General features: G+C 45.0%; 1 protein-coding gene across 6 annotated transcripts; it reads right to left on the bottom strand.

Moving 5' to 3' along the window:
* Positions 1-1174: 1174 nt before the first annotated feature.
* LOC125513598 (CLIP-associated protein-like) lies at positions 1175-21800 on the bottom strand. 6 transcript variants are annotated; one of them, XM_048678741.1, is made up of 22 exons: positions 21285-21799; positions 17089-17244; positions 16918-16980; positions 16243-16311; positions 15909-16071; positions 14937-15098; positions 14205-14302; positions 12130-12204; positions 11983-12051; positions 11821-11906; positions 11625-11742; positions 11404-11502; positions 8760-9114; positions 6822-8608; positions 6593-6694; positions 3973-4077; positions 3823-3897; positions 3683-3751; positions 3494-3562; positions 2898-2999; positions 1683-1747; positions 1175-1545 (listed from the first exon to the last, which is right to left on the bottom strand). In XM_048678741.1, the coding sequence occupies exons 1-22, from the start codon at positions 21618-21620 to the stop codon at positions 1506-1508; spliced, it is 4263 nt and encodes a 1420-aa protein (XP_048534698.1). In that variant the 5' UTR covers positions 21621-21799; the 3' UTR covers positions 1175-1505. The 6 variants fall into 6 exon arrangements, with proteins under 6 accessions (XP_048534698.1, XP_048534697.1, XP_048534696.1 ...); XM_048678740.1 differs by lacking the exon at positions 1683-1747 and having other exon boundaries at positions 3973-4065; positions 21285-21798; XM_048678739.1 differs by lacking the exon at positions 1683-1747 and having other exon boundaries at positions 6593-6691; positions 21285-21798.
* Positions 21801-22088: the final 288 nt, after the last annotated feature.

Here is a 22088-nt window from a genome sequence, read left to right as displayed (position 1 = left end):
AAAGTAGACAAGTTATTAATTTTATATAATCACATTTTTTTGTGTTAGTTAACAACATTATTGGTATGCACATGTAGAAAAAAATTTCCACTTGGCCAACATGCTGGAAAAAGACTAACCAAGCATCGTCTCGTAGGTGATAATAAAATTATGCCAGAAAGCACCGGAGCCCAACAAAAGGAAACGCTTTTTCTGGCGGCCCACAACGATCAACACCCAAGCCCGCGCCCCCTGATACCGAGCTTGCATCTAGCCTGGCTCATCTAGCTATCTAACGATGTCGCACAGATTGGATGCCGTTTTAGAATATATTTTTTTCAACCTTTTACCAGATGGATTAAAATCATCATTCCTAGCTATGAAAATCTCGCCTAGTGTGCCAAAAAAATATAGAGGAAAACGTCTATTCATTTTTCTATCTTTGTAGCGTCTGACAAATAAAACTAGAGAGCCAAATTTGAACACAGTTAGATTATCATGGAACCCAACACCATACGCATGAACTCACCTTCGAGTCCAGCCTGAGGTTGCCTCGCCACAAGCATCGTCTTTCAGATCGCTTCTTCCGAAAAGGTCTGCATTGTCGCCAACAAGCAAGCTCGACCCAGACATTTCTTTCCTTCCCGTAGATCCGCCCTCGCCACCCCACCCCCAGCGTATATGCAACATCCAACATATTGAATTCGTGCAATCTCATTGCACAGCCCGATGGCATCGATAACATGCAGACATGCCGCCATGTGTAGAAACTCCACTTTTATGACTTTCGGGCATTTTCATCCTTATTATCAGCATTACTTTGTAGCACAGATTTACGCTTCACAATCAATTTTGAGGCAAACTTACAAGAGAGGCATCTCGACTTCGGTAAGTTTTTCAAAAAAAAAACTTGATAACTTAAGGGCAAATCTGCAACTCTTCCAACGATCAAACAGTGGGAACAAAGAAATGTATCACTTGCCCACCAGTATACACTTAAATTGCACGATTGCAGGCAATTTCAATATCCAGTGCCAAAATCGTTCACGCCATGTCACATACTAGAAGGCAATCAGAAGATTCTGAACATCTAATAAAACATCGTCTGCACTAAATCGTCCCGTAAATATTCACAACCTACTATCTCTCAACAGATCTGTCCTCTGACAACCTACAGGAAAATGGGAGACGAACAAGCACCGTGAAGCTTTTCCTGTGTCTCTTTGTACAATGTGAATGGTCAAATGTGACACATGACAGGAAAATAAAGAAGACAAATAACACATACCACGCAAAAGAATACATGAGCACCACCTGTCTGTTTCTATACAAATGCACAAATGAATGAAACCCATAATTCCAACCCATCCAAACAAATGTCCATGTGGTACACAAGTATGATACTACTCATTGGTTAGCATCGATAGGTGCACCAGACCTTGCCTGCGATATCCGATTTGCGTAGATTGTTACTAGCCGCAGCTGTGTGCTACTAAGCCCCTCCAGGTATGGTACAAATGCTTTCCCTAGCATGATGTAGATATCCACCAAGCAGAATACAACAGTCTGCAAGTAAGTGTAAATGATATCAGATGTGGAACACCAATGATGTTTGCTAAATGTAAATTTGCAATAAATAGTCTAGAAAATAGATAATGTCAGGCACGGTTAATGTGCACTAACACGAGTAAAATGAAAATGACCTGCTAGAAATTTGAAACAGAGGATGCGCTAAAGCTGAAAACCACACGACCTGGCACTGAAATATCTGTAAGAAATAATAACAAATAGCATGACTGTTTTTCATGTTTAAACTTTAGGTTGATTGAGAGCTTCCACCCACCCCACATCTACTCTTAGAAACAGAGGTAGAGATTACAGTTGGCACATAAACCCCCAAGGTTTACGAGTCGACAAGTCGACAAGTCGTTCCGAGGTAGAGACTCATAGACTAATCGAGACTAGTCTAGACTAGTGCTAGACTAGTCGACATGGTACTGTAGTACTCAGCTACTAATACCTAGTGGTAGTATGTAGTATATACTAAGTTACTAACAGTACAGTATGCAATAAAACCAGCCACTGTCTAAATAATTGAGCTATGCAGTGTTCTGGGCCCAAGTGGGTATGGAATAGGACCAGCCACTGTCTAAATACTAGCCCAGCACCACGCATCACCCCCCAGCTGGCCCATTTGGGCCCAAATGGCCAGCCTACTTAGCCCCCAGCCACTGGAACCCTAGCTCCCGACCTCTCCAATCGCCGCCGCCAGCGCCATCACGCACGAGAGCACGCGCGCACGCGACCCGCGCCTCCTGCCGCCTTCCGCCGGTCCCGGCCGCTGCCGCCGGCGAGCCCGCCGACCACCACCATGCCTCCTCCTTTCCTCTCCTCTCTCTCTCTTCCTTCTCTCCCGTCTCAAGGCCGCGTGCCCCTACGGGTCACGGCCATGGCCGCCGCCTGAGCACAAGCTCCAGCCGGCCGCCGCACCTGGCTGCGCCATCCGCCGTCCCTGCGGTGGGTGGCGGCGGCGGCGGCAGGGCAGTGGGTGCTGGCGGCGCCTCGTCCCAGCTGAGGCAGCTCTCTTTTTTGAGTCGCTCGACTCATATATGTCGACTAGTCCATCCACGGCTCGACTTGTATTTGTAGTCTACACGAGAAAATGAGTCGACATCCACTCTGCGACTCGTAGACTAGTCGTTCGTAATCACTGAGCACCCCTATCCCTAGTTTTTAGGTACTACCAGAAGCCCATATTGCTGGTGGGACAAGAAGCCATCTTTTTAGACTGCTCTCTTAGGTTCTTCACTAGACCTAATACTAATACTCCTTAACACGCATAAGCTTCAAGGTCCCCTAGTCAAGGAACTAGCTCGCCAGCGAAAAAAGGTCGTTCATCAGCAGAACAGGCAAAATACCTTGCGAATATCTGGACTCTGGTTATTGAAAGCATCAAAAAGTGCTGGTAAAAATGAAGGGAGTTGAGCCACCAATTCCTCTTGTGAAAGCCGCCCAACAAGCTGCATGTTTACCAGGAGAATACCAACAGTCAATCATTGTTTCTCAGGATATATTGCTATAGTTAACAAGAATAAAAATTAGTGAACGACTCTAGAAACTAATAACAGAGTTATCAGAAAATCCTTTCTGTACAAAATATATCCTCGCCAACAGATCTAGCAATGGTGCTAAAATGGAATAATTGTCTGAATACTGGTGTTCACAAGGGTTATCGGATCAATAGTCAGAAAGGATGGTCCTGGTGAGTGCTGACTACAAACCTACAATCTAAGAATTTGCCAGATAAACCAGAACCATCAGTCATCAGATCAATAGTCATCAAGCCATGACGGGCCATCAGATCAATAGTCGTCAAGCCAAGATGGGCCGGATGAACCAGAACCATTCCATCAGCTAATGGAACTTCTGAATAGTGCACTTGCCAAATGATTCTTCAAATTAAAAAGAGAAACATATTGTTCTCTTGGCCAATTATAATGTGAAACTAACCTACCTTTGTCAAACAGTTGATACACATGACAAGTGTCTTCTCATCATCAGTAACTAGCAAGGGCACAATAACCTGCAGTACAAGCGAAAAAACATATACAGTAGTATAAGTTGCTAGCTACAAAAAACTATAAACAAAGATAATAGTACTGAAGTAATATCATTAGTAAAAGGATTACAGCACTGGACATACAGCAAGGCATCTAAATGGATCATATTTTGCCAACACGACATTTAAGCACTGGTTTGCTTCATTTGAAATCTGCACCAACATTAAGAAAATATCAGCACAGCAGAAACAAGACCAAACCTCTTAAATTAAGGAAAATATACCTTTGCCACAACATCTTTGGTCATCTGCACCAGCTTTTCAAGGATAATCTCTATGGATTCTTCCATTTGATCTTTCTGAGAATAAATAGAAAATGTTAATCAACAATACTACCTACTTCTACATAAATGCATGGTTTGTGAGTACCAGACCTGATTGCGGAGCATCTCAGCAACTAGCGATAGAGAAAGCTCCCTGACAGAAGAATCAGAGTCATCCCATACCTCAAGGATAGTTGTTAAAATCTGATTGAAATACTATTTAGAGGAGGGGCTAGTATTAGCATACAAATATTATGTGTTGAATGATAAAATATTTAAATGACACGAAGTAACATAACAGATGGAGAGGAATGGATAGTGACTACTTTTTGTGGAAAAATAATTGAGGGACGCCAATTAAAATGATTGTTTAGACAGAAACCAAATGTCACTTTTCTCTGTTGTTGAAAATAGCGAAGCATTCTTCATCTACTGAAACCATCTCATCAAGAGCCAACTATCAATTAGTTGAATTGTATTACCTCCCTCCCAAAATTCTTGGATTAGATGCATCCTTAGTTGGTGCAGAGGCTGGGGAAGTGAAATTCTCCCCCATTTTAAGGGAACAGAAACGGAGCCGCGTCACCGCCAGCCCCCAACCACCCCTCCTCCACCCTCCTCCGCCTTGCCGCCCGCGGCGGCGGGGGGGTGTCCCCTCCTCCTTCCCTCCCCCTGCTCCCAGCGCGCACTCCCGCACATCGGTGACCCTTGCGGCTCACGAGGCGAACCCCGCCACCGCCCCAACCACCCCTCTCCACGCTCCTCTGCCTCGCCGCCGCCGTCTACGGCCTCCGGCCGGCCCGCGCCGGCGGCGGGGTGCCCCCTCCTCCTCCTTCCCTCCCCCTGCTCCGAGCGTGCACCCCCGCACATCGGTGACCCCTTCCGGATCTTGAACCCCCCCCCCCCCCCCCCCCCCCTCCTCCCCATTGACTGTGGCTCGCCTGGGGTGGCACGGCCATCGGCGGACGCGGGGGTGGTGCGGCATGCGGCCACCGAGCCCTGCTGGTGTGGCTCCTCGCGTATGGGCCGGTGGTTGTGGATGCCTGGATGGTGTTCCTTGCTGCCGCTGGATCTGGCTGGTGATCGTGGATGGGGTTCCTGGCCGCCGCTGGATTTGGCAGGGTTCAGTGGATTCGGGGCATGGCCCTCCTCTCATCGATGGCCCTTGTGGCTGATATTTTGGTCGCCCTACAACTCAGATCTCGGTCGTGGGTCTCCTTTATGTGGTGAAAGGTGCAAACTTTGGGTAGCTGTGGGTGTCGGAGTTGCGCTAGTGCGGCAGCAGGGGCGGCCAGCTGCGTGCTCGCGGTCCACCGCCTGGTGGTGGTGGGTGAGGGTGGATCTCCTCCGTCACCGGAGCGGCGGCTCCGGATGGTGGGCGTGGCGGCATCATTCTGGTGGGTGCCGTTGCGCAGGTGCTCATGTGTTCCCTCAGCTGTTTGGGCGGCGAGGTGGCTCATTCTAGAGGCGTCCGTCGTGCGTGTATGGTCTCCGTTACTTCCCCGCTCTGTTTCGGTCGTCGTCTGCAGCTCTCCTTGGTCGACCATGGCGGATGGATCTCGATGGTGCTGGTCATGTCCCGGGCGAAATCTTTGCCTGACTTTGTCAGTGCCAATGATAGTGCCGCTCTTGTGCATCGTTTCCCTCCATGGAGGTGTCATTGTGGGTGGCCCTCACCACCAGGCTCTAGGTGAAAACCCTTGTCTGGCATGTTCTAGACCAGACGGCGGCGGCGCCCGGTGCCGTCCCCTCCTTGGAGGCTCCGTTTTGCGAACAGGGTTCCGTTTTTCTAGTCTCTGGGTGAGTTCATGGATGACAGCTTCTTCTCTTCGTGTGCTCTCTTGACGAGCTAGGTCCGGCAAGGTGGTTGTGTTCGAAGGTCTCCTTTTGGGGTCTTGGCGTCAAGGTCCAGCTGCGCTCTAGGGAGTTGAGCATTCCAACGTCCGACGGTGCGGCACCCTTCGAGCCAGGGCGAGGAGCAGGGGGCTCCTTTCGGTGTTGGAACAGGTTGGTGCTGTTGCGCCGGGCATCCAGGCGATGGCAAAGACATAGCCTCCATCAACGGTTGGCATCCTTTGCGAGGTGGCCTCCTTCTCAGCTGCGATCCTTCGATCATGTTTGAGGGCCCCAATGCCTTGTTGTATTTGCTTTTGGGCTTTGTTGCTGCTCCTAGGCACCCCTATATCACGTTGTAGTTTGTTCTTTGCGTTTTTTCTGTTGTTATGGTGTTGTGTTGTATCGTTGGTTATAAGGGCTTCATTAATTTAAAGCCGGGCGCCAGCCTCTTTTCTAAAAATAAAAATAAAAATCTTGTCTTAGATTTGTCTAGATACGGATGTATCTAACACTAAAACATGACTAGATACATCCATATCTAAGACAAGAATTTTGAGACGGAGGGTGTATTAGAAAGGGGGTATTTTCTAAACATAGCAGTACTACCCTATTAGTCTAATGAAAAGCTAATGCTGAGTCACTACAAATAGACAAGATAAAAGGGAAATAATGCATTCTCTTTTGGCAAATGCATTTCCCTCCTTCCCAGACAGCACTCCAGAAATCCTTAACACCAGATGGAAAAAAGGTCATAAGATTGAATGAACTTGAACACAATGAAAGACTGAAGAGGAATCTAAACTAAGTAAACACACACACAAAAAAAACAGCAAGAATATAAGTTTTTCGTTAAATAATAAAATAAAATGGGAATTTAAATGGTAAGGTTACAGACCTTTGTCCATATAGAGTTATCATTGTTCGCAGATGCTTGCAGCAACTGCTGCAATGCGTCCTGCTTGTCTTGGGATGAAACTTCACCATCATTACTTATTATCTGAGAAGGTACAAAGCCATATAATCGTGATGTTATTTAGGATAATGAAAAGAAAAGGCAACACATATCAGAATTGCAATTGGAGCCAACAAAGATGGAGTAAAAAACAAGGATATATCAGAAGTACCCGATGAAGAAGTTGTGGTACGCTGGGGCCGTCAGTTGTATGCGAGACAACCTTCACAGAACTAAGGTCGACAAATTGATCCATGTCCTGTATAATTTTCCCGACAGTTGTAACAGCCGCATTATTATGTCCATCAGAAACACGACGGACAAAATCCAGGCGAGGGGTGCCAACAGAATTTTCATCATCAATGGTGGCATCTGATTTTTCAGGATAATCTGCCCACGAGCGTGCAGCTTCTACAACTGAGCGAGCATTGCTCTTTGATTCCCGACTTGCTGTAAAAATATCAGCTTCAGAAGAAGGCTCAAAACATTGATTGGCATGATCAGTGCGGGCATCAGAGGTTGTTCGACCAGTAAGAAATGTGGATTCTTGAACTGTATGCATCCTCTTCCCAGATTCATTGTCAAAGGAACTAGCAGAGACCCTTCCAAATGGATAGCTATTCCTTGATGTCGGATTATAACCATCTTCAGAAGTTCCAAAATCAATCTGTTCATATTCATAAGACTTGGGACGTGAACGCTCTTTCTTGCTCTGCAAGTAGTTTACCAGATCGACCTCAATACGAGGAGTATATTGCTTGAGCGAGCGCCTCACAAGGTTTTGTTCTTCAATTGACAAATTAAGAATAAAGTTTAGGACTGCTGTTGAATCAAAATGAGAATAAACTGATATGATTCCTTTAATGGACGTTTCCTTTAACTTTGCATTCTTTTCATGTATTAAAGGTGCTAGTTTCGAAAGCCAGAGCTTAAGAAAGCCGCTGTTACTGTAACCTTCAGAGTCTACCTTGTACTTGCTGAATGACTTATTAGCGAACTCAAGAACAGCCAGTTTGGCCTTTGGAGACCTTTGTTCATCCAGTGAACGTACTATTGCAGGTAACAATGTGTCAACAGCATATGTTCGGCCAACAACTTCCAAGGTTGATGAACATGGCTTAGAAACCAACTCCTTTGGATCAATAAGTCTTGAAAAGACATATGGTAAAATTCTTTCAACATAGCTCTCAAATGGCTTCTTGCATGCTGGAATAATATCTGCAAGTGTGGAGAAAGCTGCCTGTGCAACTTTATGATGAGGATCATCCAAATAACGAAAAAATAGCTTCATGACCTTTTCAAAGTTCTGAGTAATTTCTTGAATGCCTTTCTGTCCTAGTTGCAATAATGTCTGAACAAAATTAAAAGCTGCAACTCTTGCTACCCAGTCTGAACTTGGACTAAGACCCTCAGAGAGGGCTTCATTTAGTGATGCTGGGCCATCTGTATATCCAGACATCTCATTCGATGGGACATGGCCATCATCAAAACTGTGTCTGACACCCACAGAAACCCTTGATGCCACTTGCTTCCTAAGCGGCCTTTGGAAGTGTGGGACATGGTTGTTTTGCGAATTTCTGTAACTGGCATCCCTATAAGCCATATCAGTGAAGTGCTTGTCCGTATGCATCTGTGGCGATCGCCTGTTAGGCCTTGGCCATGTATCATTACTCTCATCCATAATGCTATCATCTTGAGATCTCCCTGAAGATCTTCTTAAATAAGGCACTGACAAATCCGACATGGGTTCAGATGATAGATTACGCGAATATGGTGACCTCGATCGCTCTTTGGTGTCTACCTGAGGCATTGCATCTATCAAACGTGAACCACCATTTCTTCTGATACTTATGCTAGGGAGGGATGAGTCCAACAATGCAGAACTCTGCAAAGAAAGGTGATCCGAAGCAGGCGCAGCAAGCGGTATATGAGGATCACGAGAGGATGGAGGATCAACTCCTGCACTAGGAGGAAAAGAAAAGGAAATTAAGGTTTCTCAAGTATACAGAAATAAGTCATGAAAGCAATAGCAGTAAAGACTTGACTAGACAACAAAAGAGCCTTTCCATACTTAATGAAACAAATTAATATTAAGCAGCATAAACCATACCAAGATCCAAGCTTGTTGAGCGCACAGCTGAGAAATTTTGCCTGCCTGAGATGCCTACACCTTTCAATAAACTCTCAATGGCTGAAACCTTTTGTTTGCTTGAACTAAGCACACTCTCTATGCTTCTTTCAGCATGTCTACCAGTTGCCTTCGACTGCGACAGGAGCATGCTTGACGAGAGAGATGATTCGGAAGAAATTGCTGCACCCTTGTCCATTGCAACAATAGATGAAGTGCCGTATCCGGTCAAATGTGTACCACTTGCATGAGATGAGGAACGAGAAAGTTGAGCACCCTTCTCATGCAACGATGAAGGATATCGCTTGTGCATGCCCCCATCTTCATCATTAATAATCTGCAAAAGTGCCCAGTGTTAGATCAAACCAACAGAAACTGGCAATTGCATAGCAACCCTTGGAACCACTTAAAGCTCCAGATGCCAACCTACATCCATACAATTTCAGCACACCGGAAATTAGTAGTATAATAGAAATTGCCATGTGGGGGAGCTGGAGAGCGCATATAGCCGCCTGGTTACTAGGGCAGCAGCCAAACCAAATTGATGTGCCACTTGATCCCCTTTGGTTACATAACCCAAGATGCAGATAGCTAGGACTCGGGCTCCAGTGGTAATGGATTGGGCTAGCCGAGACGAACCAATATCCTAGGTCTCTAATACCCAGGCCAGTCTAGATCGATGCATTTACATTCCAATATTTTTTGTAAACAGCCACATTACTTAGAAATGGTAACCCCTAGTCGAGGACATTGCTTTTAAGGAGTCCCTAAGATGTAGCACCCTCTGGCAGCATGACACTGGGCTCACCTTTTGCAGCTTCGTAGGAGGATGTCCTGATGACATTATGTGGGAGGGTGTTGATGTGGCTATTGGTGCAACTTTGGAGCTTCAAGGCGCAATCTTTCTAGGACAGCTACTAGTTTACTACGACTCAAAGGGGGCTGTCAACTGTCCGTATCCCATACCCAAAGGCATCACAAGAGACCTACACCAACAAGACTGATGATTAAAGAAGATGAACAGAGGAGGACCAAGAGCAACACTCAAATATCCGCAATGGAGAGAACGATGATTCAGACTTTGTGATTGGTGATGATAATGTGAGCAATGATGGTGAAGATCCAACCAATGCTAGCCAAGATGGCAGAGACACCAAACAACACGAATGTTTACCACCATCGATGAGTTTGATGATGCTATTGAGACTTGGAGTTGGAGACGAAAGTTGAGACATGAGAATGTTGGCCTGCCTTGAGCCTTTCAATATGTTGGTGTTATGTGGACCTATTTTATGCCACTAGAGTCTAATCTCTAATGTTTAGGACTCAAGATTCAGGACTTATGTCATGTGGCTTTTGTAGACTAATTTACAACATCTTCAATGTTGTGGACTTACATTGGTTCTGTAATATGTCATGCAGTCATGCTTGTTATCCTGTTTTTTCACTTTTGCTCACATTTAGTTCTCAATATTTTTCACTTATTGTGGACTGATAAGAGTGATAAGCCATAAGTTATCACATACTTGTTCATGCAGCTTTCTGTTGGGAAGAAGAGAAAGAGGATGGGAGGGAGGGATGCTATGTGGGCTCAACAACCAGCATGTCTACTAAATGCTACTCTATTCTTCTGCCATAATAGTTCAGAACTGTCTGAAGCGCTTGATAAAAGGTGAAAAGGGGGCAGGACGCCTCGCCTAGTCAAGGATGAGTACTCTATGTAGAACCTTAGTCAAGTATTGAATTAAACAAGTGATTCACCACTAGCGCTTAACCATGCTAGGTGTGCGCTTAAGCATGACTAGGCATGCTCTTAGTCGAGATAGGCGCTAGGCAGAGGCAAAACCAGGAATTTACGCCTGTCGCTCTTTTGCACACAGCTCCTCTCCTTTCCCTGACCCACAACAATTCCAGGGAGACAAGGGTACCACCGGCCTCGGGCTCGAATCAGACCATCTCTAATTAGTACAACCTGCGTCCGTGATTCCAAGTCGTCACAAAATACAAATTTTCATGCATTATTTGATCTTTTTATATAAAAAACAGTTTTCAGAAAAATATTAAGCTGTAAGGTTGAGTCTTGGCACTGTTAACTTATCTCCTGGACTTGAGCTAATCAGGGTAGATACTTCATTTGCACTGCTTTCCGGAAATTTACAAACAATTCTTGGCTGTTATAGCCAAGTGTAGAATACTAGAATTATGATTGAAAAGTAAAACACCAGGCATCAGATGCTATATATACTACTCCTGTTTAACATTTTTTGGAGTTTCAGACATAAAATAAACCAGTGTAAGATATTACACAACCCAATAAAAAACTCCACTTCCATGAGATTCATAGAACAAGTGTAAGAAATTACACAACCCAATAAAAAAACCGCTTCCATGAGATTCATAGAACAATCTAAATAATGCCCTAGCTGGATGATAGTTTTATGTGTCTTCTCTTTCTATTTAGAGCCATTGCCTCTTCTCCTCTTTGTTTAGTTGGCAACAGTGCACACATGAGTACATCACAATGATGAATACAAAATCAGCTTGTTCAACCTCATTTTTTCTGTTATAGGTTTGATACTTTATTTATAGTGATCTGAAAAAGCATGCAGAGAATAAATCCACATACCCTCTGTATTGCAGGATCAAATGACATAAAAAGCCGACGTGAACGCTCAGGCCATGTCTTTATGAACATCCTATAGCAACTTCTTGCAGTTGCACGAACCTGTATTTGCAATATGGCATTACATGCAAGAAATAACACAAGTTCAGACAAGTTTTGGGTTTCAATACATAAAAATATTTAAGTAATGTTATTAAGCCAGGAAACATAGATGTTAGTCCTACCTCGCTCATTGCATCTGCCACACAGCACTTTATTAGATCTTCGTATAAATCAGCTGAGCGTTGTATTTCTGGAGCATCGGCCCAATATTCCAATATTAGAAGTGCATACTCACAACACCTGCCATAGGAGAAAATGTATAAGTACCTATAATCTTTAAGACCCCACGAGTGTTGAGACAATGCAAAGCACAAGTACCTGGCACGGAGAATTGCACTGCGGTCATTTTTTGCTGTGTCAGCTATAAGTGGAACAATACGTGAAACCTTGCAGTTCCGCAGGATCTGCAAGATATTGCATGTCAGAAAAGTAATGAAAGGAAATACCATGGTTCAGTACAAGCGAAGGCAGGAACCTCACAGTTTTTACACAGTTATCTGAAGATTCGGCAATCACAAGCACAGTTATGACAACAAGCTTAAAAAGTGCCTGAGAATTTCATTAATATGTTAGCCCTATTAGTACCAGACAAGAGTTGCATAACACAGAAATAGCTTCTAGAATTACCGGAATAAATATTTCAGCACATGCTTCAAAGTCGCTGAGGAGTTCCTTCGATAGTACATTAAGTAGATGACATGCCTGCAAAACAACCTAGTCAGCAGTTCTTCATCACCAAGAAGGCAAGAAGTTTGCCCTGTGACTGCAGATTTAACCAGAAAATGTTCTAACAGAATTCCATAACACCTGCATCTTACGAAATGAAACAACTTCGTACTGAATTGATGTTTAGCAGCAACCCCAAAATTGGTGTAAACTGGAACTACTCTACAGACCCTAATGGCCTACTGAAACTCTCAAAGGTAAAAGGTTGATTCCATCTAGTGTATCATGCATGTCCAAGATAACTAGACTTGACTTCTACACACATGCATGCAACCCCCCCCCCCCCCCCCCCCCCCCCCCCCCCCCCCGGCAACTACTAAACGGGCATGAAATACCAATGTAGCAGTCTGTGCATAACCTTAATAATAAGCTTTTAGTTTTAGGCAAAGGAACCTTAATAATAAGCTAGAACAGACTGCTCTTATTGTGCGAGGGCATCAAGGTAATGATTATAGTCCCTGTGTAGTAGATGAGTCTAAACCTCTATGGATCCATGTTAAAATCTAGGGTGAAAACTGATTATCTTAGTGAGTATGTCTCGTGCTCTATGAAACACTTGCCCTTACTTACGTTGTAGACTTATATATAACAGCTCTGACTAACTATGAAAATTGGAATGTTTAGTCAATATGACCCAAGGACTATGAGTGGCCCGACTAGTCAAGACTAGTCGCCGAGACTAGTCTATGAGTTGGTACTTGCCTTCCAACCAAAAATCTTGATTAGTCGCGCGGCTAGTTCATGGCGGTGCCCTGACGACTCGGCTCGACTCGACTCGTAAACCTTGATATGACCTATCATTATCAACTATCTATATTTTATGAATATTGCACCACAGGTCTACAAAAGGTGGGTGCAACTGGGTAGAAGGACTGGACAAACGCTCATTTACAGCTAGAGAGGTGAAAAATCCTCCTGTTGTGCAATTCAGTGCAACCGTGGCATGACTCAGTCACACTCTGCAATGATTGCTCCTTTTCTCTTCCTTCTCTTATCCATTTTAAACACTTGCCTCTCCTCGATTCACCTGAGCCCATCCAGTCACCCTTCCACGTGCCTTCGCAGTTTTGAACGACAGACCCACTTCAGTATACACCTTGACCTACCACAGCGGTTGCAACCAATCACTAAAAAACCGTGGCGCTACAGAAGCAGCACCATGGTGGAGCAGCAGGGCAGGGCCACCAGAGTGTCGCTCTCCACAGGGATGTTGCCCACTCTTGAGGTGTCAGCGAAGTTAAACACAAATACGATGAGTCTCCTCTACCTGATTTGTACTGTTCTTGTACCCAGTTGCACCCACCTCTCAAGTTCTTAGACATGTGATGCAACTTACGCCAAATTGTTTCTCTGGAGTGGATTTTGCACTTGTGTGAGTGAGCACTCATACTATATCACATATCCAATGTGCCTTGAGATATGTTCACGGTCTCTCACCCCACATTTACTCACATGGGGTGAGATAACTTGCACATATCTCAAGGCATATCGTATGGTCGAAATAGTATGACCATACACGCATGCACACATAGATAGATAGGTAGGTATCACATATCCAATGTGCCTTGAGATATGTTCACGGTCTCTCACCCCACATTTACTCACATGGGGTGAGATAACTTGCACATATCTCAAGGCATATCGTATGGTCGAAATAGTATGACCATACACGCATGCACACATAGATAGATAGGTAGGTATCACATATCCAATGTGCCTTGAGATATGTTCACGGTCTCTCACCCCACATTTACTCACATGGGGTGAGATAACTTGCACATATCTCAAGGCATATCGTATGGTCGAAATAGTATGACCATACACGCATGCACACATAGATAGATAGGTAGGTAGGTAGGTAGGTAGATAGATCTGATAATTTGGGGAAGATGGGTGTTACTGTTGCAATTTGCAACAATAATATCAGCATTCAGACATTCAGTTGTCAATAAAGATCAACAGGCAAGAAAGAATACCTGCTTTACAATGCTAGACCGTCGATCGGCTAGCTGAGAGGACAATGGATGAACTAGCTGCTTCAAGAGCATGAAAAATGATGGATAATCAATTGCGCCTGGTACAAAAAGTTTCAAGTAAAATACGCAAAATCGTGTTAGCAGGAGAGGACTGGTAATAGGGAATGTGTAACATTATACTTGACCAGTCAATACTATGAATGAAATATAGCTTAATATAATGTTAATCAATGTGAAACGGTTTTTCTTTACTGTCCCGATCTATTAATTTTCATGGCTTACCATGTCCCACTCGAGTGACTTCTATAAAGCTTACATGATTAACAGTTCGCTCCCTCCCTCTTTCCAATAAGTGATAAGCACCATGCCCACTAATGTCATATTGATGTTGAAGACTCAGAAAGTACTTGTATAAGTTACTAAGTTGCAACAGTTCTGCTATGATGCAAGTGGATGCTACCCAAGAGTGTCTCTCTCATGGACAGTCTGGTTTCCAGCATCCAAACCTGGCTAAGTTGGCTGCATCCTGCTTATCTTTTGAAGGAATGGATGGTCTTTTTTTCCTTGGGTTTAGAAAAAAAGATTAACTACCTCTGGATTTCCCCCTCAGTTCAGCTTTAGCATACAATAAAGAACTTCGAGAACGGCATAGGTGCATTTTCTGAAGGAAGTAATTTAATGACAAAACAAAAACTTAGATATGAAAATAGGACATGGGAGACAAAGATCAACCTCCATATACCAAGGCTTCGATCCTTTGCATTGCAGCAATACGTATAGACCAGTCCTTTTCTGGATTAAGGGCAGATGCAATCTTCTCAATCTCTCTAAATAATTCTTTCTCTGAATGAACTCTTATGGGTTCCACCGGTTTTTCGGTAATATCTGTGTCACCTGAAAAATAACACGAAATCCCATAAGACATCCAGATTGCCACAACAACTTTTGACTACTGAGCTTTGTTTGCTTAATTTCTTCGGTAACAAAATAAATGATCATGTTGTTTGCAATGGAGGCATCCATACGATCATTATCTACCAAAATAGTGGAACAGAAAGCCTCTACCTTATCTACCAAGCGAATAAATGATCATGTTGTTTGTAATGAGGGCATCCATATGTAGTGCATACTCTGAAAGGGACAACTGCATTTGAACACACTGATGAATGGACTATCAAATTTTAGTTGATGCAAGGTCCAGAATGGAGGCTGATAATTAACACGCAGATATTTCAAGGCTAATAGTATATAAAAGCATGGTTCCTGAAGGGAACATGTGATGTCCAGTTCAACTATGTCACTGAATCCACATGTGGAATTTACCACTGCTGTCCGTCCAAATTTTGAAGTCATGAACCAACTAAATGCCTTTTAATATCATTATCCGTACATGAAAACAAAAGGAGTGCCACATGTCTAACCAGAAGCAGTAGTAGATTGGCCATTTCAGTTTGCTCTAGTGACTCTTCTAGTTCTAGGCATACATCTTTCCAAAATCCAAATCGTTTGACCATGCAATTAAACTACACTCAATAATAGCAACAAATATCGTTGTTCTTTATACAAACCATATAAAAGGAACAGAATAATAGATGCACATAAAAGATGAAGCAATTAGTTGAAGTCTTTGTTAACACTTTTTGGCATATCAAACATACTAATCAAATTAAATGGAATTGTCCAGTATGACAAAGTAAAACTTGCCTCCAAATAATGTGCTTTCCCTTGATGTGTTTTTTTTCCTTGGACTACCTCTTTTGGGATGAGCACTAACAGATCTTTCCATGGCCCTATATTGCGTTCTAGCACCATCAGATGAGGGAACCTTTGGTTCTATTTTATCCAATCTTGAATTTATTTCCTTTAGCTGAAAACACCAAATGAGGCAAAAGACTGATAATCACGATGTTGTGTCAGCACAGCCAACGTTAAATTTGGATAACCATGGAGAATGCAACAATCACGACAAAATAAACGGATAACAATGGAGAGATCACCATGGTTAAGTAGTAAAAAGCCACATGCATTAGTTCATTACCATATAAGAAGGCAGATTATGGCGCTGCAACTCTTCATGGAACTGAGATCCCATATTTTTGTACATCTCCTGTAGTGAATAGGTAGAATGCAAATTAATAGATTACGGGTGAAGTATTTCAGTTAAATATATATGCAGAGCATCATGGGTAGTCAGGCAGATCAGAAGAAAAAATTGAGTGTTTGCATTTGAATATAGATAAATTGCATGACCACAGAAGTTAGTGTTGCCTTGTTTTCAACAGAAATATGGTTGGTTGGTACCAGACCTAAAATAACTTCCGTATGTCGTTAGTAGCCACATAGTAAGTAATGGTGCCTTCTTGCCTAAAGTAGTTCAACAAAGTATATGGGTAAAATGCAGAATAGGAGAAATGCAAGAATAGGGGAAATGCAAGAGACTGAGCACGAGAAACAGAACGCAGCCAGAGAACATCCAAACATATAATTTGTGTTTCTTAAGTCAATTAGCTTGGTACAAGAAGCAAGTCACCGAACTGTACAATCTAGTTAGCATCATACAGGCGATGGGACCGCAAAAATAATGTAGACATGAGAGAAAACAAAAACAAAAAGTAAAAAGTTCTAACCAATAGCCAAAGAGGGAGCGCGATTTGAAGAAAAATTGCATGAGTAACTGAAAAGCATCAAAATGGGCAGGCTTGTGATGGACCACCTGAATACAGGAGATTGCAGCCTCTCTAACACTTTGATTCAAATCATTCAACAATTGCAGGACCTGTGTAGTTGAAACAAGATTAGCAGTTAGCATTGCCAGTTACGCAAGAAAATAAAGGGGAAACTAGATATTCCGTATCCAATAAGGAGAAAAAACATCCTGACATACAGGTGAAAGAAACACTCGCTGTAGAAGGAGCTCTGTAGAAGCAAAAAGCCCAACTGCCGTTGCAAGGGTGCGCACAAACTCTTCTCGCACCCTCCAGTTCTTGTGAGTCCAAGCATAACTTCCAGCTCTTTCAACAATGATTGTTGGAGAAGAAACCTGACATTGGAGAGACAGAATCAATTCACCATAACCCGCGAGAAAGCCAGGGGGTAAAAATAGTTCCACATCTAGATAGAAGATCATTTATGTGACAAATTAGTAACTTCGGTGCAATTCAGAAGGACAATTTTCCATGTAAACAAGAGTATGCAGCATAGGAATGATAATGATATATCAAAGCTCACAGTACCGAGAAGTTTTTATTCAAAGCACAGATGGGAATTTTAATGCCATAATGGTGGGAAACATCATGTTTCAACTTTGAAGTGGCAAAAAGAACTAGAGTCTTGCAAAGTGCTGGATAAGCCCATAGCTAGTGTTCAGAATTATAAGAGTAAATACTCAATTTCAGTCCAAAGTCGCTGTCCGGTGATTCTCGACGGTTGTTGTTTCATCGACTTCGTCTCATACATGCACCTTTCTTCGGTGTTGCATGCTCTTCTTAGCTTCTAGCTCTCTATGTTTTCCGCTGCGTCCACCAAATCCGTTGTTGTTTCGTGTTTCTCATGCCATGCCAGTCCACCATGTCTTTGTCCATCAGCCTTTTTCTGGTCCTTGTCCTTTAAATAGGATTTTTGTGACCTCACAGTTCATTCTCGTCTTCTTGACAATGTGGACACATGGGACGCTGACTAGACAGGAAAAGGACGAGAACATGTTGTGCATGCGATAAACCAAAGTACCCTCCTTTGAGCTAAAACTTGAGAAAAGGACTGCATTGTAACACTTTTCGCTGTGTTATAGCTCTAGCATGGTTGCTGTACCTTCTCGCGTAGAAATTTGTCACTTACTGGACTATAAATCAGTAACAAAATCCAATTTCCTTGGGCATTTTGGGGTTTCCATGTGTGCAGAAAATCCAATTTGGTCACTTTCGTAATTTATGGACGAAAATGAGCTGCGGACAACAGTTGAATATTTGATACACAAAATGTGTATTTAAATCCAAATACAAAATCATGTCAGTGAAATCCGCAACTTCACATGTATAACTGCGCCAAAAGAAGCTGCCACATACAAGAAAAGGGGAATTATTGGTTAGATTTGCTACTACCTCTGCTTGGCTAAGAGCAACTCCAACGCGCCGACCCATTTCGTCCGCGTGTGTCCGTTTGGGTCGCCGCGGACAGAAAGTCGGCCCAACGCGCCGACCCAAACGGACGCGCGTCCGCTTTTCGTCCGCCTGCCAACCCATTCCTGGCCCAATTTTGGGCCTCATTTGCGTCAACGCGGACACAAAGCAGGCGCGCGCCTACTCCCCTGGCCCACCAGTCGGTGGCACATTGGCCATTCTCTTCCACCCCTGTCGACAGCAACCCCTCACCCGCCCCACCCCGTCGCCGCCGCCGCCCAGTTCCGGCACCTAGACCCACGCCGCCACCACCGCCTCGCCACCGGGCCACCCTGACGTCGCCACGAGCACGAAGTCGCCCCCGCGGCCCCGACCAGCTCCTTCTTCGGACGCCGCCACGCTCGTCGGATGCCGCCAGGCCAACTACCTGGTCCAGGGGAGGCGCGCGTCTCCTCGCCGGCCAGCATCTTCGACGACGCCCACAAGCTGTTAGACAGTTTGCCCCCAAGGTACAAATGGACTCCGCCGACGAGTTCATTTTCCACAATTTTCTCTATGGCTCTGACGATTCCTCATCTGATGACGAGGAGATGGTGGCTGCTGTGTTGGTCCATGACCACCTTAATAGGTAGCGGCCGTTGTTCCGAGGCTCGATCCCGAGGCACACTCCGGCGTTGAATCGCAATCAAGAGAGCGGCCATTTCCTTCTTTGGAAGGACTACTTTGACACAGCCAGCCCGCTGTTCAAACATCACCAATTCCGGCGGCGTTCCGTATGGCTAGGCATGTTTTCAACCGTATTCGAGAGGGGGTGGTCCGATACGATAACTATTTCGAGTGCAAGGAGGATGCCCTTGGAAAAATTGGCTTCTCATATTATCAGAAATGCACTGCAGCTATCCGGATGCTTGCATACAGAGTGCCCGGTGATCTCATTGATGAGTACGTCCGTATGAGCGAGTCTACGTGCCTAGAGTCCATGTACAGGTTCTGCAAGGCTGTGATAGCAGTGTTTGGCCTTGAGTACTTGAGAGAGCCGACTGCTGAAGATACAGCCCGCTTGTTGGCGATCAGTGCCAGCAGGGGCTTCCCAGGGATGCTTGGCAGCATAGACTGCATGCACTGGGAGTGGAAGAACTGCCCTTCTGCTTGGCAAGGGCAGTATAGGGGCCATGTCAGGGCTTGCAATGTCATACTTGAGGCCGTGGCCTCACAAGATCTCTGGATCTGGCACTCCTTCTTTGGCATGGCCGGATCGCACAATGACATCAACATGCTTCAACGCTAACCGGTGTTTGCAAGGCTTGCCGAAGGCAACAGCCCGCCGGTCAATGTTAACATCAACGGCCACAACTACAACAAAGGTTACTACCTAGGTGACGGTGTTTATCCTCAGTGGACCACTATTATGAAGACAATCCCCAACCCTGTCGGAGAGAAGAGGAGAAGATTTGCCCAAGAGCAAGAGAGTGCTAGGAAGGATGTCGAGCGTGCCTTTGGTGTTCTGCAATCTCGATGGGGCATCGTTCAGTATCCTGCTTGAACTTGGAGCACCAAGAAGTTGTGGGAGGTGATGACTGCTTGTGTGATCGTGCACAATATGATCGTAGAGGATGAGCGCTCGGAACGTATTTACGATCAAGGGTTTCAGTTTCAGGGTGACAATGTTGTGCCTGAGCATGGAGGAGTAGCGGCAACGTTTGCACAATTCACCCAATTTCATCATCCAATGCGAATTGGGAAACTCACATTCAGCTGCAAGATGATTTGCTTGAGCATATGTGGGCTCATGTTGGCAACCAATAGATGTATCTTTTTTTTTAAATGTATTTGAGACAATTTAATTTTTATTCAGCTTGTAAACTATCCTATATTTATTTGGTTGTGAAACTATGCTATTTTTGTTTGCTTATGAAACTATGCAAAATGTGTGTATATTTGTTGAAAAACGGCGGCAAGCCGGCCACGCGGGCAAATATGGGTCGGCGTGTTGGGCACACTGCCGACCCAAAACATAAACAGGGCGGACGCCGAGCGGGTGGCCGACCCAAACGGACAAAAAGCGAACAAAATCGCCGTCTGTTTGGGTCAGCGCGCTGGAGTTGCTCGAAAGTCCATATTAGCACCTAAAACAAAGACGGTGAAGCACCTAAAGGACAAAAATTGCAGATATTTTACCACTGAAAGCAAAATACACTAACTGCTCGGGTCTAGATACAGATACTATACTCCAAATCTCCATCTCTATCCAGTGGTGTAGAGTAAGCATAAATTGAATAAAGAGTGATATCAGCAAGTCCAAACTGGTACCTTCATTTAGTCAAAACATTCCAGCACTCGCCTCAGGTAAGGTAAGGCGTGTTCGTTTGACTAGAGAAGAGAAATTATAATCTAATTCACTTAGTTATGTTTAGAATTCCGTTGAAATGCTGTTTTTGAGACAGGAGTGGATACTCCTGGTCCCTGTAGCAGAAATCTAAATGTGAAGTCTTCCAAGGATAGGAAAGCAGAGGGCAGCATGGGGGCAGACCAACATTGCAGTAATCCGGAAGGCGCACCCAGAGAATACCACGGACGAAACATATTCTTAGTTGTGCTTCAATAGATTAGATATATACACTGACATAAGAAAACAGGATCACCCATACAAAAAGACCCCGGTCATTGCGCACCATGCACCGCTAAGTCAGAGGAGCAACCAAGGTAGTTTGCCTTATGAATGTAAGGTCCGCTTCATCCTAACTAAAATTTGGTAGTATTCCATTGGAGTCTAAAACAGAACCCTATGTCATACACTTGAACACCCACATGGATATGCTGGAACATGAGATCCTCTGCTCGAACCATATTCCATTGCAACTACCCAGGAAGCATGGAATGGAACCCACATTCCCCCGGAACCGAACTCGGAGGGCACAAATGATACTGATTGCGAAAGGCAACAATGGAGAGGCTGTCGGCTGACCTCCATGAGCGTGACGAGGAGCTGGCGGGAGGCGTCACGGACGGGCTGCTTGCCGTCGCCGAGTCGCTCGACGGCGGCGGGCACGAGGGCATTGAGGTGGATCTTGAAGTGGTCGCCGGCGAGCACGGCGGCGGCGGAGAGCGCGTGCAGGCCGCCCTGCGCGACCCGGAAGTTGGCGTCCCTGGTGAGATCCATGCAGGTGTCGACGAGCGCCGTGACCTCGGCCGCGGTGAGCCCGCGGCGCGCCGCGGCCTCCAGGGCCTCGTGCAGGCGCTCCACCCCGGCCAGGCGCTCCTTGGTGTCCTTGGAGCGCGCCGCCTCCAGCGCCGCCTCCATTTCCGCCAGCGCCGAAGCCTCCTTCTCTGCCGGAAGCAAGGACGGCTGGCGGAGGTTGGGGTTAGGGTTCCCGGCGAGTTCGGGGAATGGCAGGGGAGGCAGGCTGACGGTGGGAAGGGGAGTTGGTCGGATCTGGGAAAGGGAGGGAGGCAGGAGGGAAAGGAGTGTGCGAGTGCGCCGAGGCAGAGAGTAGCTCTGCTTGGGTAGTTTCGTTTGCAAATAGGTCCCTGTTTTTTCTTGAACCAGCAAATAGGTCCCTGTTGATGTGTGATATACTTCGTCACCGCCCTCGTGGGGGTGTATCGCGAGTTTTTGTACCACGTATATTTCTGCATTCTGAGGACCAAGCAGTACTGCCAGTACACGTAGTACTTTCTAGTAGAACAATTTGTACCCATTGGGGGTGGGGGTGGGGGTGGGGGTGGGAGAAGCGGATAAAGACGGGGAGAGAGAGAGAAGATTAGTTGA

This window comes from Triticum urartu, chromosome 6 (genome assembly GCF_003073215.2).
Source record: "Triticum urartu cultivar G1812 chromosome 6, Tu2.1, whole genome shotgun sequence".
Lineage (NCBI taxonomy): Eukaryota > Viridiplantae > Streptophyta > Magnoliopsida > Poales > Poaceae > Triticum > Triticum urartu.
The sequence above is the reverse complement of the archived record's forward strand: the minus strand, read 5'-3'. Positions and strand labels throughout refer to the sequence as shown.

Excerpts from the sequence above, each read along its gene's own strand:
- LOC125513598 (XM_048678738.1), bottom strand. The coding sequence starts at position 21,620 with ATGGAGGCGGCGCTGGAGGCGGCGCGCTCCAAGGACACCAAGGAGCGC. Across the intron at positions 4,078-6,592 it reads ATAACTCTATATGGACAAAG|TATTTCAATCAGATTTTAAC; the intron begins GTCTGTAACCTT and ends TCCTCTAAATAG. Across the intron at positions 3,563-3,682 it reads ATCCATTTAGATGCCTTGCT|GTTATTGTGCCCTTGCTAGT; the intron begins GTATGTCCAGTG and ends CTTGTACTGCAG.